A 20,539-nucleotide genomic window follows, 5' to 3' on the forward strand; every position below is an offset into this window, starting at 1 on the left:
CCTCTTTCCAAAACTCTTGCATTCACCTCTCTAACAACCCCATCCATAAACAAATTAAACAGCCATGGAGACATCACACACCCCTGCCGCAAACCTACATTCATTGAGAACCAATCACTTTCCTCTCTTCCTACACGTACACATGCCTTACATCCTCGATAAAAACTTTTAACTGCTTCTAACAACTTGCCTCCCACACCATATATTCTTAATACCTTCCACAGAGCATCTCTATCAACTCTATCATATGCCTCCTCCAGATCCATAAATGCTACATACAAATCCATTTACTTTTTTAAATATTTCTCTCACACATTCTTCAAAGCAAACACTTGATCCACACATCCTCTACCACTTCTGAAACCACACTGCTCTTCCCCAATTTGATGCTCTGCACATGCTTTCACCCTCTCAATCAATACCCTCCCATATAATTTCCCAGGGATACTCAACAAACTTATACCTCTGTAATTTGATCCCATATAATTTCCCAGGGATACTCAACAAACTTTTTTTTTTTTTTTTTTTTTTTATACTTTGTCGCTGTCTCCCGCGTTTGCGAGGTAGCGCAAGGAAACAGACGAAAGAAATGGCCCAACCCCCCCCATACACATGTACATACACACGTCCACACACGCAAATATACATACCTACACAGCTTTCCATGGTTTACCCCAGACGCTTCACATGCCTTGATTCAATCCACTGACAGCACGTCAACCCCTGTATACCACATCGCTCCAATTCACTCTATTCCTTGCCCTCCTTTCACCCTCCTGCATGTTCAGGCCCCGATCACACAAAATCCTTTTCACTCCATCTTTCCACCTCCAATTTGGTCTCCCTCTTCTCCTCGTTCCCTCCACCTCCGACACATATATCCTCTTGGTCAATCTTTCCTCACTCATTCTCTCCATGTGCCCAAACCATTTCAAAACACCCTCTTCTGCTCTCTCAACCACGCTCTTTTTATTTCCACACATCTCTCTTACCCTTACGTTACTTACTCGATCAAACCACCTCACACCACACATTGTCCTCAAACATCTCATTTCCAGCACATCCATCCTCCTACGCACAACTCTATCCATAGCCCACGCCTCGCAACCATACAACATTGTTGGAACTACTATTCCTTCAAACATACCCATTTTTGCTTTCCGGGATAATGTTCTCGACTTCCACACATTTTTCAAGGCTCCCAAAATTTTCGCCCCCTCCCCCACCCTATGATCCACTTCCGCTTCCATGGTTCCATCCGCTGACAGATCCACTCCCAGATATCTAAAACACTTCACTTCCTCCAGCCTCTCACCATTCAAACTCACCTCCCAATTGACTTGACCCTCAACCCTACTGTACCTAATAACCTTGCTCTTATTGACATTTACTCTTAACTTTCTTCTTCCACACACTTTACCAAACTCCGTCACCAGCTTCTGCAGTTTCTCACATGAATCCGCCACCAGCGCTGTATCATCAGCGAACAACAACTGACTCACTTCCCAAGCTCTCTCATCCCCAACAGACTTCATACTTGCCCCTCTTTCCAAAACTCTTGCATTTACCTCCCTAACAACCCCATCCATAAACAAATTAAACAACCATGGAGACATCACACACCCCTGCCGCAAACCTACATTCACTGAGAACCAATCACTTTCCTCTCTTCCTACACGTACACATGCCTTACATCCTCGATAAAAACTTTTCACTGCTTCTAACAACTTTCCTCCCACACCATATATTCTCAACAAACTTATACCTCTGTAATTTGAGCACTCACTTGTATCATAGGGTGGGGGAGGGGGCAAAAGTTCTGGGAGCATTGAAAAATGTGTGGAAGTCGAGAACATTATCTCGGAAAGTAAAAATGGGTATGTTTGAAGGAATAGTGAATTCAACAATGTTATACGGTTGCCAGGCATGGGCTATATGGATAGAGTTGTGTGGAGGAGGGTGGATGTGCTGGAAATGAGATGTTTGAGGACAATGTGTGGTGTGAGGTGGTTTGATCGAGTAAGTAATGTAAGGGTAAGAGAGATGTGTGGAAATAAAAAGAGAGTGGTTGAGAGAGCAGAAGAGGGTGTTTTGAAATGGTTTGGGCACATGGAGAGAATGAGTGAGGAAAGATTGACCAAGAGGATATATGTGTCGGAGGTGGAGGGAACGAGGAGAAGTGGGAGACCAAATTGGAGGTGGAAAGATGGAGCGAAAAAGATTTTGAGTGATCGGGGCCTGAACATGCAGGAGGGTGAAAGGCGGGCAAGGAATAAAGTGAATTGGATCGATGTGGTATACCGGGCATCAGATTGGGGAAGAGCAGTGTGGTTTCAGAAGTGGCAGGGGATGTGTGGATCAGGTGTTTGCTTTGAAGAATGTATGTGAGAAATACTTAGAAAAGCAAATGGATTTGTATGTAGCACTTATGGATCTGGAGAAGGCATACGATTGAGTTGATAGAGATGCTCTGTGGAAGGTATTAAGAATATATGGTGTGGGAGGCAAGTTGTTAGAAGCAGTGAAAAGTTTTTATCGAGGATGTAAGGCATGTGTACGAGTAGGAAGAGAGGAAAGTGATTGGTTCTCAGTGAATGTTGGTTGCCGGCAGGGGTGCATGATGTCTCCATGGTTGTTTCATTTGTTGACTGATGGGGTTGTTAGGGAGGTGAATGCAAGAGTTTTGGAAAGAGGGGCAAGTATGCAGTCTGTTGTGGATAAGCGAACTTGGGAAGTGAGTCAGCTGTTGTTCGCTGATGATACAGCACTGGTGGATGATTCGGATGAGAAACTGCAGAAGCTGGTGACTGAGTTTGGTAAAGTGTGTGAAAGAAGAAAGCTGGGAGTAAATGTGAATAAATGCAAGGTTATTAGGTACAGTAAGGTTGAGGGCCAAGTCAACTGGGAGGTAAGTTTGAATGGAAAAAACTGGAGGAAGTGAAGTGTTTTAGATATCTGGGAGTGGATTTGGCAGCGGATGGAACCATGGAAGTGGAAGTGAATCATAGGGTGGGGGAGGGGGTGGAAGTTCAGGGAGCTTTGAAAAATGTGTGGAAGTCGAGAACATCATCTTGGAAAGCAAAAATGGGTATGTTTGAAGGAAGAGTGGTTCCAACAATGTTATATTGTTGCGAGGCGTGGGCTATAGATAGAGTTGTGCAGAGGGTGGATGTTCTGGAAATGATATGTTTGAGGACAATATGTGGTGTCAGGTGGTTTGATCGAGTAAGTAAAGAAAGGGTAAGAGAGATATGTGTAGTAATAAAAAGAGTTTGGATGGGAGAGCAGAAGACAGTGTTCTAAAATGGTTTGGTCACATGGAAAGAATGAGTGAGGAAAGATTAACAAAGAGGATATATGTGTCAGAGGTGAAGGGAACGAGGAGAAGTGGGAGCCCAAATTGTAGGTGGAAAGATGGAGTGAAAAAGATTTTGAGTGATCAGGGCCTGAACATGCAGGAGGGTGAAAGGCATGCAAGGAATAGAGTGGATTGGAATGATGTAGTATACTGGAATCGACGTGCTGTCAATGGATTGAACAGGGAATGTGAAGCATCTGGGGTAAACCATGATAAGTTTTGTGGGGCCTGGATATGGAAAGGGAGCTTTGGTTTTGGTGCATTATACATGACAACTAGAGACTGAGTGTGAACGAATGTGGCCTTTGCTGTCTTTTCCTAGGGCTACCTTGCACGCATGCGGGGCGAGGGGGTTGTCATTTCATGTGTGGCTGGGTGGCAACGGGAATGAATAAGGGCAGACAGTATGAATTATGTACATGTGTATATATGTATATGTCTGTGTGTGTATATATATGTACACGTTGAGATGTATATGTATGTATTTTGCGTAAGTGGACGTGTATGTATATACATGTGTATGTGAGTGGGTTGGGCCATTCTTTCATCTGTTTCTTTGCGCTACTTTGATAACGCAAGAGACAGCGACGTATGTATATACATGCATATGTGGGTGGGTTGGGCCATTCTTTCATCTGTTTCCTTACGCTACCTCACTAACGCAAGAGACAGTGACAAAGTATAATAAATAAAATATAAATACATATACATTGAAATGTATAGGTATGTATATGCATGTGTATGTGGGTGGGTTTGGCCATTCTTTTGTCTGTTTCCTTGCACTACCTCGCTAAACGCAGGAGACAGCAAAAAAGTATAATAAAAATAAAATAAATAAATAATTTTCCAAGTATACTTAACAGACTTATTCCCCTATAACTGGTACATAAATCCTTCACACCTCTGCCTTTGAATAAATAGCTTTCACCCAATCCTCAGGCACAACCTTCTGTTTCCATGCTAAATTACAAATAAGATGCATCCACTCTATCACACTTTCTCCTCCATACTTCAGCATTTCAGCCATAATCCCATCCACTCCAGAAGCATTTCCTACCTCCATCTTTACTACAGGCCCCTGCACTTGTATCCTCTTCCTTCCATCCTCCATACCCATGCATGTAATAACTGCTGCCTCCCCTTCTTCCACATTCATCAGGTCTTCAAAATACTCTTTCCATCTTCCTTTCACTTCCTCCTTTTGATTCAACAATTCCCCTTCCTTACTTCTCACATCAACATTTCCACTCTCACATCCACCTCTTCCCTTTTTCACTTCCTTCCAGTATAGTTTCTTATTATCCGTAAACTTTTCACTTAACTTTCTTCCAAAATCTTCATCTTCTCTTTCTTTGCTTTCCTCTATATGCATTTTAACATTCTGCTTACGTATTTTGTATTCTTCCTTCCTCCTTTGCTGAACTTCAACTGGTACAATCCTATTGAGCAATCTACCATAAGCCTTTTTCTTCTCTTTTACAGCATTTTAATCTCTTTTGTCCACCATACGAAAAGTATGGCGAAAAGTATGAAAAAAAAAAAAAAAAAAAACGTTGCCCTTTTTATTCCTGTATCTCACTACCTTGTACCCAAATATTGATTCTATAACCTTTACTAGTATTTCTCTAAACATTTTAAACACCTTATTCACACATGACTGCATTCCTACATTCTCTGCACTTCCATCTAAGCTTTTAGTTCCTTTCCTTTCACACCCCTCCCTGTATTTTTCCTGATTCATCTTCACACTTGCCAACACTTTCACCTCTCCTTTCTTCTATACACCATACCTCCATTTCTTCATGGTCCTCATCCCCACTAGAACTGCAAAATGGTTAGTCTCCAAAAAAATCCTCTCACTACTCTAGCATCTAGAACAACCTTTCTCAATGTTTCATCCACCACCACATAGTCAATCAAAGCCTTCTGCTCTCTTCTCTCCATCATTCCTCAGCCATGTATATCTTGTGCTGAAAAAAGGCGTTCACAAGGAATTAAACCCTGTCAGCACAAATATCCACAAGATAACTTCCATTCTCATTCACTCCAGGCACTTCTCATTTACCAACTATCTCATCAATTTCATCACATCGCACTTTCGCATTCATATCATCTAATACAGCTCTGCTTCTCTCATTCTCAAAACCATTTATACAGTCATTCAAATTCCTCCAGAAAAGCTTCATTTCATCCTTACCTCACACAGTCTTCATATTTACAGATGCATATACATATATCCCTGCATATTTCACAATCTCATTCTTTTCTTTCACCCACACTATTCTTAATCCATTCCATCTATGCTCTAAAACACCCTCCCATACTCTTGGTGATAGCAGAATTGCACATCCTTCTTTTCCTTGATAATCTTCACTCATTCCCATCCATACCACACATCCTTTTATGCCCTCCCATAACTCACATTCATCATTTCCATTTTCACTCCAAACACCCTGCACAAGGTTATGGGTTTCCCCAATCCCTAGCACTTCCACACTACAACTTCTAAACCTCTCCACAATCTCCCTTCCTTTATTTACCCCAGTCATCCCCATCATCCTCTATTGTTCATTCCTTTTAATTAACCCTTGGCATAACTGGTAAACTCCAGTGCTGCTTCTTACCCTTTTGCACCTCATCTTTGACAGGTTACTGGCATAAAGCAACTCCAACGTAGTGTTTCCAGAGGCAGCAAGGCTCAAAAATTGTCAAAACTAAAAGCAACAGTACACCTCAGGTCCATATCTATCATTTTTGCTCTAATGTAATTGGGCAATGCCTCCCCCTTTATTTCCATCCCTAAGGAGTGTACTGACGAGGTCACCAGGAGGAGGCAGGGTGAGACTTGGCTACTCAAGTAAAACTAGAGTACCCATCAAGATGCTGAAACTCAATACTATTCCCAATTCTGAGCCTCTTTACTTTTCCCGGTAGCAGCACCTTCTACCTTATTGGTTGAAATATGACTTTCAAACACGCCCATCACCATCCTACCAGATGGCAAACTCTCTTAGCATACATTCCTCAATGCTCCCTGGGCCATCACCCCCTCACCCACCCAATGACTCCCTCAGCTCCCATGGTTCCATTCACTGCCATGTCCACTCCCAAGTATTAGATCTAAAGCACTTCATTTCTGCCAGGTTTCCTCCACTCAAACTCACACCTCAACAAACCAGTTTTTCTGCACTGCTAAATCTACTAACATTGCTTTTATTCACATTTACTTGTAACTTTCTCCTTTCAAACAATATCCCAAAGTTAGACACTAATTCCTGTAGTTACTCACTCACCACCAGCATCATGTAATCAGCAAAGAATAACAAATCACCTTCCAAGCACTCACACCCCTGCCAGACTGCAGATCTACCCCCTTCCCCTAAAACCCTCCCACACACTTCCATTAACAGTCCATTTATAAACAAATGAAAAACCATGACGACATCAAACATCTCAGTTGCAAACTGACCCACCTTCACCTGAAACCATTCACCTTCCTACCTACATACTTGCACATATGCCATCTTATTTTAACGATAAAAACTTTTCATTGCATCTAATAACTTTCCTTGTACACCATTTATCTCTAACTCCTTCCACAAGACATCTCTGTTAACCACATCATGTGCTTTCTCCTGATCTATAAATGTTTCATGCAAATCCTTCTGTTTCTGTACTTCTAACACACATTCTTCTTAGCAAACACCTGATCCACACATCCTCTACCACTACCGAAACCATCTTATTCCTCTCAATCTGATGCTTTATTAATCACCACTCTCCTATATGACTTACCAGGTAAACTCATACCTCTTGCCTTTATATACTGGCAATATACAGGCATTTTGCCAATCCTTGGGCACCTTACCATGATCCATAAATACACTCAAAATCCTAACTAACAAATCAACAACAAAGTCATCCTCTTTTTTTAAGAAATTCACCTGCAATACTATCAACTCCAACTGCCTTGTCACATTTTAGTTTATGCAAAGCTTTCATCACCTCTTCTCTTTTCACCAAATCACAAAATCAATAAGTAATATTGGTTAATATAATATGGGTCTTGAAAAAGATAAAAAAATTAGGTACTAGTTTGCAAAAACTATACAAAAGAAGGCATTCTAAATATTGTTTAAACTTATATAGCATGCATTTTACTTAAATCATAAAAGTAAAACTATATGTTGGCAACATACGTAATTTTCTCCCATTTCTTAGAGATGAAATGGAAGACCCATAGGTCTTTGAAATGGTAGAACTGAGACTGTGATTCTGAGGTGAATTCTCCACCAAATATCCACAGCTGACCACCACCCTGTAAACAGACATAAACATATAACTGTTGCCTTAATGACACTACAGTACTCTGTTTAGTGGTCACATACTGGCCACAAACCTTTACAGATGCTATTGTGGCAAACCCTCATGCTAACAAGGAATGATACAAGAGAGATATCAACAAGATTAGGTTGAGGGATAACAGTGGCTTGTTTGTTTCAATACCAGTATCACTAAACATCACTGAATCACAGCACGGTAATATATGATGTATTTCCTAAATCATTTCAGTCACTGGTAATCTTACAACTTTAATTGCTGGAGAGCTAAGAGCAATTCTTAAAGCCTGCTTCTTTCTTTTTCATGCCCTTACATATGACTTTTTCTCATTTCTGTGTGGGCTGATTTTCCACATTCTAAAATTGGTGCCTTTAACAGCAAACCACTAGCATTACCAAGGCGATCACAAGTTTCTAAGACTATGACATTCCCCACATGAAAAATAACTATCTTAACTGCAGTTTGCCAGCCATGATGAGTGTATTCATTTCTGCTCCATCATCTAAGTTTTAGCATGTTCATAGATTGTCACTGATAAACATCCTTAAGTATGATTATGCATAATTATTTAATTTTCTTATTCCTATTTTGTATGCTCTTTGTTGCTGCTCAATGGGATGGCATCCTAAAGAAAACTTTCTTTGTACAGTATATACAGTGCAATAATAAATGTTATTTATGGCTGCCAAGATGCACTGGGTAGTGCAGCTGGATCCCCAATATCTAAAAGTGTTTGTATGGTTTGTAGGCTGGCATATCTCCTATATATCTGCCTTTCAAAAAATCAAATAGGATACATATCAAGAATATCATTAAGAATTGTATCATAAACAACGACCAATATTAAACTTTGCATTATTATTGCATTATCATTACTGTTATCACCATTATCATCACTATTATCACCATTGTCATTGTCATAACTGTTATCACTATTATCATTACACCATACCTGTGACAAAGCAACAGCCTGGTGTGCAGATCTTGGTGGTGGACCTCCTGGACTGGTCACTTTTAACCAATGATCTTGTTTTATGTTATAAAAGAACAGGTCATTATACATAATAGTCTGAAACAAAAGAACAGATCACTGTACACTACCGTCTAAAGCAAAAGAACAGGTAATTGTACATGATTGTCTGAAACAAAAAAATGGGTGATATAATACATGGGAGACTACTCTCATCCAAAGAAAGCTGAATAGGAAAATATGTTCAGGCACTACATCTGAACTGGTTTTAATGCCACATAATACACAAACACCATACAATATAAATACAATCAATATATATTATTCTTATTTCTTTATTATACTTAATCACCATCTTCCACATTAGCGAGGTAACGCAAGGAAACAGACGAAAGAATGGCCCAACCCACCCAATACACATGTATATACATAAACGCCCACACATGCACATATACATACCTATACATTTCAATGTATACATACATATACATACACAGACATATACATATATACACATCTACATATTCATACTTGCTGCTTTCATCCATTCCTGTCTCCATCCCGCGGAATGCATGCATAGTGCCATTAAACATAGGCAAAGGGGATAAAGGTGAGTGTTCAAATTACAGAGGTATAAGTTTGTTCAGTATTCCTGGGAAATCATATGGGAGGGTATTGATTGAGAGGGTAAAGGCACGTACAGAGCATCAGATTGGGGAAGAGCAGTGTGGTTTAAGAAGTGGTAGAGGATGTGTGCATCGGTGTTTGCTTTGAAGAATATATGTGAGAAATACTTAGAAAAGTGAATGGATTTGTATGTAGCATTTATGGATCTGGAGAAGGCATATGATAAAGTAGATAGAGATGCTCTGTGGGAGGTAATAAGAGTATATGGTGTGGGAGCTAAGTTGCTAGAAGCAGTGAAAAGATTTTATCAAGGATGTAAGGCATGTGTATGAGTAGGAAGAGTGGAAAGTGATTGGTTCTCAGTAAATGTCGGTTTGCGGCTGGGGTGCGTGATGTTTCCATGGTTGTTTAATTCATCAATGGATGGGGTTGTTAAGGAAGTGAATGCAACTGTTTTGGAGAGAGGGGCAAGTATGCAGACTCTTGTGGATGAGAGGGCCTGGAAAGTGAGTCAGTTGTTCGCTGATGATACAGCGCTGGTGGCTGATTCGGGTGAGAAACTGCAGAAGCTCATGACTGAGTTTGGTAGTGTGTGAAAGAAGAAAGCTGAGAGGAAATGTGAATAAGAGCAAGGTTATTAGGCTCAGTAGCATTGAGGGACAATTTAATTGGAAGGTTACTTTCAAAAGAGAAAAACTGGAGGAAGTGAAATGTTTTAGGTATCTGGGATTGGATTTGGCAGCGGATGGAACCATGGCGTAGAAGTGAGTCACAGGATGGGGGGAGAGGGTGAAGGAACTGGGACCATTAAATGTATGGAAGGCGAGAATGTTATCTCGGAAAGCAAAAATGGGTATGTTTGAAGGAATAGAGGTTCCAACAATGTTATGTGGTTGCGAGGCGTGGGCTATGGATAGAGTTGTACAGAGGAAGTTGAATGTGTTGGAAATGAGATGTTTCAGGACAATATGTGGTGTGAGGTGGTTTGATCGTGTAAGTAATGAAAGGGTAAGAGAGATGTGTGGTAATAAAAAGAGTGTGGTTGAAAGAACAGAAAAGGGTGTACTCAAATGGTTTGGCCACATGGAGAGAATGAGTGAGGAAAAATTGACAGAGAGGATATATATATCAGAGGTGGAGGGAACGAGGAGAAGTGGCGAGATCAAATTGGAGCTGGAAGGATGGAAAGAAAAAGACTTTGAGTGATCAGGGCCTGAACATACAGGAGGGTGAAAGGCATGCAAAGAATAAAGTGAATTGGAACGATGTGGTATACCGGGGTTGACGTGCTGTCAATGGATTGAACCAGGGCATGTGAAGCATCTGGGGTAAACCATGGAAAGTTTTGTGGGGGCCTCGATGTGGAAAGGGAGCTGTGGTTTCAGTGCTTTACACATGACAGCTAGAGACTGAGTGTGAACGAATGTGGCCTTTGCTGTCTTTTCCTAGTGCTACCTCGCATGCACGTGGGGGGAGGGGGGGTGCCATTTCATGTGTGGCGGGGTGACGGCGGGAATGGATGAAGGCAGCATGTATGAATATGTACATTAGTAAATATGTATATGTCTGTGTACGTATATGTATGTATACGTTGAAATGTATAGGTATGTATATGTGCGTGTATGGGTGTTTATGTATATACAGTTTCTCACCCGAATCAGCCATCAGCGCTGTATCATCAGCAAACAACAACTGACTCACTTCCCAAGCCCTCTCATTGACAGCAGGCTGCTTCCTTGCCCCTCTCTCCAAAACTCTTGCATTCACCTCCCTTACAATTCCACCCATAAACAAATTAAACAACCATGAAGACATCACACACCCCTGCTACAAACTGACATTCACTGGGAACCAATCACTTTCCTCTCTTCCTACTCTTACATATGCCTTACATCCTTAATAAAAATTTTTCCTGTTTCTTGCAACTTACTCCCACACCATATATTCTTAATACCTCCACAGAGCATCTCTATCAACTCTATCATTACCTTCTCCAGATCCATAAATGCCACATACAAATCCATTTGTTTTTCTAAGTATTTCTCGCATACATTCTTCAAAGCAATCACCTGATCCACACATCCTCTACCACTTCTGAAACCACACTGCTCTTCCTCAATCTGATGCTTTGTGCATTCCTTTACCCTCTCATTCAATACCCTCCCATGTAATTTCCCGGGAATACTCACCAAACTTATACCTCTGTAATTTGAACACACCTTTATCCCCTTTGCCTTTGTACAATGGCACTATGCATGCATTCCGCCAATCCTAAAACACTTCACTTTGCACTATACATAAATTGAATATCCTCACCAACCAGTCAATAACACGAGTCACCCCCTTTTTTAATAAATTCCACTGCAATACCATCCAAACCCACCGCCTTGCCGGCTTTCATCTTCTGCAAAGATTTCACTACCTCTTCTCTGTTTACCAAACCATGCTCCCTGACCCTCTCACTTCGCACACCACCTCGACCAAAACACCCTATATCTGCCACTCTATCATCAAACACATTCAACAAACCTTCAAAATACTTACTCCATCTCCTTCTCACTTCACCACTACTTGTTATTACCTTGCTATTCCCATTAGCCCCCTTCACCGATGTTCCCATTTTTTCTCTTGTCTTACGCACTTTATTTACCTCCTTCCAAAACATCTTATTCTCCCTAATATTTAATGATACTCTCTCACCCCAACTCTCATTTGCCCTCTTTTTCACCTCTTGCACCTTTCTCTTGACCTCCTGCCTCTTTCTTTTGCACATCTCCCACTTATTTGCATTATTTCCCCGCAAAAAATCATCCAAATGCTCTCTCTTCTCTTTCACTGACACTCTTGCTTCTTCATCCCACCACTCACTACCCTTTCTAATAAGCCCACCTCCCACCTTTCTCATGGCAAAAGCACCTTTTGCGCAAGCCATCACTACTTTCTTGAATACATCCCAATCCTCCCCCACTCCCCTTACCTCCTTTGCTCTCACTTTTTTCTGTACTCAGTCTCTCCTGGTACTTCCTCACACAAGTCTCCTTCCCAAGCCCACTTACTCTCACCACTCTCTTCACCCCAACATTCTCTCTTCTTTTTTGAAAACCTCTACAAATCTTCACCTTTGCCTCTACACAATAATGATCAGACATCCCTCCAGTTGCACCAGCTCAGCACATTAACACCCAAAAGTCTCTTTTTCACGTGCCTATCAATTAATACTTAATCCTATAGTGCTCTCTGGCCATCTCTCCTACTTACATACATATCCTTATGTATATCTCTCTTTCTAAACCAGGTATTCCCAATCATCAGTCCTTTTTGAGCACACAAATCTACAAGCTCTTCACCGTTTCCATTTACAACACTGAACACCCAATGCACACCAATTATTCCCTCAGCTGCCACATTACTCACCTTTGCATTCAAATCATCCATCACTATAACCCGGTCTCATGCATCAAAACTACTAACACACTCACTCAGCTGCTCCCAAAGCACTTGCCTCTCATGATCTTTCTTCTCATGCCCAGGTGCATTTGAACCAATAATTACCCATCTCTCTCCCTCCACTTTCAGTTTTACCCATATCAATCTAGAGTTTAATTTTTTACACTCCATCACATACTTCCACCACTCCTGTTTCAGAAGTAGTGCTACTCCTTCCCTTGCTCTTGTCCTCTCACTAACCCCTGACTTTATACACCTATATATATATGTGTACGTGTAGGAAGAGAGGAAAGTGATTGGTTCTCAGTGAATGTAGGTTTGCATCAGGGGTGTGTGATGTCTCCATGGTTGTTTAATTTGTTTATGGATGGGGTTATTAGTGAGGTGAATGCAAGAGTTTTGGGAAAAGGGGCAAGTATGCAGTCTGTTCTGGATGAGAGAGCTTGGGAAGTGAGTCAGTTGTTGTTCGCTGATGATACAGCGCTGGTGGCTGATTCATGTAAGAAACTGCAGAACCTGGTGACTGAGTTTGGTAAAGTGTGTGAAAGAAGAAAGTTAAGAGTAAATGTGAATAAGAGCAAGGTTATTAGGTATAGTAGGGTTGAGGGTCAAGTCAATTGGGAGATAAGTTTGAATGGAGAAAAACTGGAGGAAGTAAAGTGTTTTAGATATCTGGGAGTGGATCTGGCAGTGGATGGAACCATGGAAGCGGAAGTGAATCATAGGGTAGGGGAGGGGGCGAAAATTCTGGGAGCCTTGAAGACTGTCTGAAAGTCGAGAACATTATCTCGGAAAGCAAAAATGGGTATGTTTGAGGGAATAGTGGTTCCAACAATGTTGTATGGTTGCGAGGCGTGGGCTATGGATAGAGTTGTGCGCAGGAGTATGGATGTGCTGGAAATGAGATGTTTGAGGACAATATGTCGTGTGAGGTGGTTTGATCGAGTAAGTAATGTAAGGGTAAGAGAGATGTGTGGAAATAAAAAGAGTGTGGTTGAGAGAGCAGAGGAGGGTATTTTGAAATGGTTTGGTCATATGGAGAGAATGAGTGAGGAAAGATTGACCAAGAGGATATATGTGTCAGAGGTGGAGGGAACGAGGAGAAGTGGGAGACCAAATTGGAGGTGGAAAGATGGAGTGAAAAAGATTTTGAGTGATCGGGGCCTGAACATGCAGGAGGGTGAAAGGCATGCAAGGAATAGAGTGAATTGGAACGATGTGGTATACCGGGGTTGATGTGCTGTCAATGGATTGAACCAGGGCATGCGAAGCGTCTGGGGTAAACCATGAAAAGTTCTATGGGGCCTGGATGTGGAAAGGGAGCTGTGGTTTTGGTGCATTATTACATGACAGCTAGAGACTGGGTGTGAACGAATGGGGCCTTTGGTGTCTTTTCCTAGCGCTACCTCGCACACATGAGGGGGGAGGGGGTTGTTATTCCATGTGTGGCGAGGTGGCGATGGGAACAAATAAAGGCAGACAGTATGAATTATGTACATGTGTATATATGTATATGTCTGTGTGTGTATATATATGCGTACATTGAGATGTATAGGTATGTATATTTGCGTGTGTGGACGTGTATGTATATACATGTGTATGTGGGCGGGTTGGGCCATTCTTTCGTGTGTTTCCTTGCTCTACCTCGCTAACACAGGAGACAGCAACAAAGCAAAATAAATAAATAAATAATAAATATATATATACTAATGGAGCTGTGGTTTCGGTGCATTATACATGACAGCTAGAGACTGAGTGTGAACGAATGTGGCCTTTATTGTCTTTTCCTAGCACAACCTTGCACATGTGCAGGGGGAGGGGGTTATCATTTCATGTGTGGCAGGGTGGCAACGGGAATGAATAAAGGTAGCAAGTATGAATTATGTACATGTGTATATATGTATATATCTGTGTATGTATATATATGTATACGTTGAAATGTATAGGTATGTATTTATGTGTGTGTGGACTTGTATGTATATACATGTGTATGTGGGTGGGTTGGGCCATTCCTTCATCTGTTTCCTTGCACTACCTCGCTAACGCAGGAGACCAAGTATAATAAAATATACATATAAAATAACTATTCACCACATAATTCAAGTTTAATTTGAAAAATTTTCTTGCAATGTCTACCTACAAAGGACTTTCATCTTAAATATTTTTTGTAATTAGTTTTCTCAAAATGCATGGTAAATAATCATTACAGTTTCCTGACTGTATGAATATTTCATAGAAGTTTGTAAGTTCTCTGACATATTTTAGTTGGTAAGTAAACTTACACAGCAATTTTCGGTGAGTCACATGGGTCTCCAGTTCCTAACCTTGTACCTACATGGGAAAATCACTGAACTAAAGTTTACAAAATCAAGAATCATTACATTTCTCAGTAATTATGTTATGAATATTTGCAATACTAGAGAAGCATCAAAACATAAACACCTTCACTCCATCTTTTTACCTTTGTTCTCCTTAGGCCATAACTCCATTCTATATAAACTAAGCTTTATGACTCAAGAATAACAACTTGCTGACTGAGAGATTGGCAAATTTTCCTCACTTCATCTTTATGGTACCTAAGACAACATAAAAGAATTCATTAATTATAGCTGACCAACATGTGCTACATACATACATATCCCCAAACCTATACCAGGTATCCATTTAAAGGCCAGCTCTCAAGTGGGTGCACTCATGTGTGTGTGTGCGTGTGTGTGTGTGGGTGTGTGTGTGGGTGTGTGTGTGTGTAGGATAAGCAGCTGGGTTAGATATGGGCTAACTGCCCAGCCTAGGATTCAAATCCAGGTGGACCTGAATACAATTCACACAAACCACTACACTAGACATCTTTCCTCAATCTTATCCTCTCTAAAATCTCATCTACAGAAGAATAAAAATCCTACCTTATTACCATTGAAGTATTCGCCACCAAATAAAATGAGCTGGTCCTTGTCTGGATGTGGTGTAAAGCTAAATGCCGTTCGTTTAGATGGAGGTGGAACCAATTCTTCTGTTACGGCAACCTTAGCTTTGTCTGCCTCAACAGCTTTGGCAAGAACAGAACATATGTCTTCCTGTGTGACAGCAAAAGTATTTAATCTTAACGCTACCTCACTAAAGCGGGAAATGGCGAATAGTAGTATGAAAGAAAGATACAAAAGATTCACCAAACATTTTCAGCAAGTTTTTCATATACAGACTCAAGCACAAAAAATTACTGAGTTCACACACTTATGACCTGGAAAATATCTATAAACTGAGGGTTGCTGACTAATGTCTTCATTCTTTGTACTATGGCCACAAGATTTCTTGCTTTCCTTACACTTAAGCAGGTTGCAGCTTTTATTTTCCAAATGTTATACATTATGTCACAATAAATCAAAGAGGGTACAAAATTACTCAGATAATATGATTTGTAGTAAACCATAAAGGAAACAAAACAAAGACCAAAGCACTTTTGAGATGTTCACGTCTTCATGACTACGGAACTCAAGGAACTCTTACCACCCACAAGGATTGTCTGTCAAGTGTGGGAACATGTGAAGTATTATCCTTATTTGTAATGAAAGAACCTGCTCTATAATCATAGTACGTCAAGCATGGAAACATGTCAACTTACATATTACCAAGGGTATCAAACTTATTTGTAATGTGAAAGCCTGCTCAATACTTCTGGTACGTCAAGCATGGGAACATGTCAAGTTACATCATAATCATAGGTACTGAACTATGTGTAATGAAAGAGCCTGCTCTATACTTATGGTATGCCATCTGTGGGACACGTTAAGTATACATTATCACAAGAATTAACTTACTTTGTAATGAAAGAGCCTTCTCTATACTTATGGTATGTCAAGCATGGGTACATGTCAAATTGCATTATCATCAAAAGTACAGGCTCTACCCTACTCACAACCTATGCAACTTACGACCATCAATAGATATGACCGGAAAAAATATAAAAAAACAAAAATGATGAAATAAGAACTAAAGAATCATACATAAAAGGTAAAAAATGAACAAAAGAATCATACATAAAAGGTAAAAAGAAACTACAGAATCATATAATAAAGATGATTAATAAAAAACGAGATAATTATGACAGAAACTGAGTAAGATAAAAGAATGCTGTACAAGTATATGAATTCTACATGCAATGCTGACATGCAATGCTGATGTGTTCTATTTACGTCCATTTTGAGATCTGACCAGTCAGTCAGAAGTGAACTCATACATATATCAGGAGGGGGGGTGTACCAACCTTCTTTGTAATGAAAGAACCTGCTCTATACTTATGGTATGTACAGGGTAGACTCTCATCACAAATGAGATTACAATCAGTAACAAAGGAATACATAAAAATTCAAACAGCAACAGACCACTGGGCCCTTTCATGGCTGTTTGTGATACTGGAAGATATCAAACACTCACAGAATAGTGTGGTGAAAGTTAGAGGGCGTACAGATAATTCAAAGAGAATAACCTTAAGATTTTCATTTTGACTATGGAGGCACAAATAATGAGTCATTACTTGAAGCAAATTATTTATCAGGGGTATTCTTAAATGTATCTATAGTCTTGTTTTCAACCACTCTACTTGGTAAATCATTCCATATGTTACCAATTCTGCTGAATAAAAAGTACTCCATCCCATTCAAGGTATACCATTTGCCCACGACTTTGTATCCATTACTACAAGTATATCAGATGAATCAAGTCTTAGGTAACTTGATAGATCAAGATTATCATAAGGCTTTAATCATTTTGAATCCTTGTATCCGACCACCTCTTACCTTCTCTTTTCTAAGCTAAACAGATGAAGTCATTTAATCTGATCTTGTAGCATTTGTTTCTCGGTCCAGGAATCATCTTGGTAGCATAACACTGGACTCTCACCATTCAGTCAATGTCTTTTTTTCAAGTACGAAGGCCTAAACTGAACACAACATTCATGATGTGGATGAACTAATGAACTGTAAAGAGTAAGGATGATTTCCCTAGACTTAGGTATGAAGGCTCTACCTTTGAAAAACGAAATTTGTTTCCTCTTTTCACTGCCTCTGTGCGCTGCTTCCTTGTCTTTAGGTCACAAGGGGTTACTACATCCAAGGTCACAAGGGGTTATTACATCCAAGTCTTCTTCCCTTCCTCATTTACCTTTTGTAGTTCAACTAATTCAACTGTAGCTTCTCTTTTCATTTTTCCTAACAATATCTAAAGCTTCGCACTTAAAAGCTATTTTGATTCATTCGCCACTTATGAACCAGTTCATTAGTTTCTCTATGTCAGTTTGAAGCTGTAGACATTCATTTGACCTATTACCCAATTTTGTATCACCAGTGAATATATCTTGCAATGCAGTCCTTTATCAATATCATTAATATATATGAGAAAGAGAACCGTTCCCAAGACTGATCCTTGTGTGACTCCACTTGTTACATCTGACTATTCTGAGAACTGACCATCAATCACAACTCTGCTTAAGGCAAGTTGACCAATTTCCTATCCACTGAAGTCCAACCCCCATCAATGCCAAGTGACAATTTTTGCTAGTAATCTTTGATGCTGAACCATACTGAAAGTTGTTAGAAAGTCTGGGTAGATAACATTGTTTTACTCACGTCATATATGTTGATTACATCATAAAAGAAATCAGGCAGATTTGTCAGCCGTGAGTGATTCGCTAAAAACCATGCTAAGAATCATTTATTAAGAGTTGGCCCACTAAATGGTTTACACATTTATATCTCAAATGATGGTTTTCATAAGTTTTCCAACAACAGACATTAAGCTAACAGGACAATAATTTTTGGATAGTAACATTATGTTTTTCTAAATATCAGTGTTACACTGGCAAACTTCCATTCATCTGGAACTTTTCTTGTAACTAGTGACATTGAAAAGGGCAGTCAGAGATTTTTTAATGTGATAAAACATGATAAGACAAGACAGACAAGAGAAATAAGTATGCTTATCATTTCTATTGTCATGAAAGGATCTGTCTTTGATAACTTTTCTAAAGATTCTCGTCAAGCTTATTCCTAACACTTCTGAAAAATGTCTCGTGTTTCTTGATTTAAGGATCCTGAAAAGTAGTGAACAATTGGTAGAGTTTTGTTAAACAGAATTTGTGTATCAACAGGACTCAACATTAATATCAACTTTGGATATTAGTGACTGTGTTCTGCAATACTAATTGTTTTAAACGTAAAACAAGTAGAACATGATTTGGAACATCAAATTGTATCCAAGGTTTATGACCATCAATGAAAATATGGGGTTGAGGAATGTTTATGTAGGTAACACACTTGGAAATGAATAAACCAAACCTATGAAGCTTCAGCTAACCTCCTTAGCAGGTGATATCTTTTCACATTAGCTGTGACAGCTGAGGCCCAAATCATAGCCATCTAATATAGCTATCATACATAAATATAAAGTGTGCATATAGAAACATTTCACTAAGGAGAGCACATTAAGTCTACAAAAACATTTCCAATGTGGTCCTTGACTTTTATTGATTAAATTTGCATAAATATTATGTTATTCCCAGGTAATTACAATACATTACTCGTACACTATAGTTTAAAACCACTACGGTGAAATCTCGTCTTGCATATTTTTACCGTACCATTTCCCTACGCTTCACAGCCCATCCTATTTTCTGGGAAAACATGACATTCTTAATACTAAGAGTTTATAATTTCATCTCCACATCTCCAAATAAACTTGAAGAAAACTGTTGAGTTTGATGTACCCATTATTTGCATATTCCAGTAAATCTAACAATATATTGATTCTTGGTAAATGACCAAAACTAATCTTTTTTACTCTGGAAATTGATCTTTACATGAATCCACATTTTTGCCCAAACTTTTAACCTATCAAAAAGATTGTTAAGTCCAGGAACTAGTGTAAATAAAGCACAAAAATGTCATCACAGCATTTATAGAAGTGTCTGTAGGGCCTGGGTGTCTGTAGGGCCTGGGTGTGAATAGAGAGCTGTGGTTACCATGCATTACTTGTGAAAGCTAGAGAATATATGAGGAAATGTGACCTTTGTGTTCCAGTCATTATCTGGCACATGCAGGAGATATAACAAGCAAGTATGAAAAAAAAACATTCATCATCTCTCCCAGTAAAAGTCAAGTTTAATTATACATTACAATCAAACGAAATACTTAATATAGATATAATTATTACAAATGAAACAAGTTAAAAGCGAGTATATAAATTATCCATAGATAGAGACAAGTCTGGCTTATTAGATTGCTAAGTTATGGAGGTAAGTCATGACGTGATACATTGTCGGCAAAATAAGCTGCATAACTTACTACTAACCTCTCCTTTGGCTGCTAATTCTTTCTTGATCTTCTGATTCTTCTTTTTCTCCGTCTTTAACACGGTTTTTTCCGCACCTTTACCTTTCTTCTTGTCTTTCTTCCCCATCTTGTCTGCTGCCACATACAAACACTGTTGTAACCTCACAAACATATCAACAATATTTAAACATTTTTCATTACAAATATAATAGCCAAAAATACAGTTTTGAATCATAATACATTTATGTGTTTGTAGATTCATTTTTGCCACAAGTTTTAGTTGTTGTTGTTATAATGATAAGAGTTATACGTAAGTAAGTGCGGCAACACCGCACCTGCACGTGGCCACCACTACCTTCTCCAAGACAAACAATTGCAAACAAACAAAATACCGAGAAAAATAGTTCTATGAATTTTCAATATATCCATCAAATAAAACTTTCTTTAATATAAATATTCAATATACCCTTCATA

General features: G+C 39.5%; 1 protein-coding gene across 1 annotated transcript in view; it reads right to left on the minus strand.

The window, feature by feature from the left end:
* LOC139765618 (kelch domain-containing protein 4) overlaps nt 1–20,323 on the minus strand; it is a 107,044-nt gene extending 86,721 nt beyond the window's left edge. The window contains exons 1-4 of the mRNA XM_071693283.1: nt 20,085–20,323; nt 15,647–15,817; nt 8,652–8,768; nt 7,558–7,676 (exon numbers count right to left, since the gene is read on the minus strand). Of these exons, the coding sequence (XP_071549384.1) occupies nt 7,558–7,676; nt 8,652–8,768; nt 15,647–15,817; nt 20,085–20,300 (623 nt within the window). The 5' untranslated portion in view covers nt 20,301–20,323. The remainder of the gene's footprint in view (nt 1–7,557; nt 7,677–8,651; nt 8,769–15,646; nt 15,818–20,084) is intronic.
* Nucleotides 20,324–20,539: the final 216 nt, after the last annotated feature.

This window comes from Panulirus ornatus, chromosome 55 (assembly GCF_036320965.1).
Source record: "Panulirus ornatus isolate Po-2019 chromosome 55, ASM3632096v1, whole genome shotgun sequence".
Taxonomy (NCBI): domain Eukaryota; kingdom Metazoa; phylum Arthropoda; class Malacostraca; order Decapoda; family Palinuridae; genus Panulirus; species Panulirus ornatus.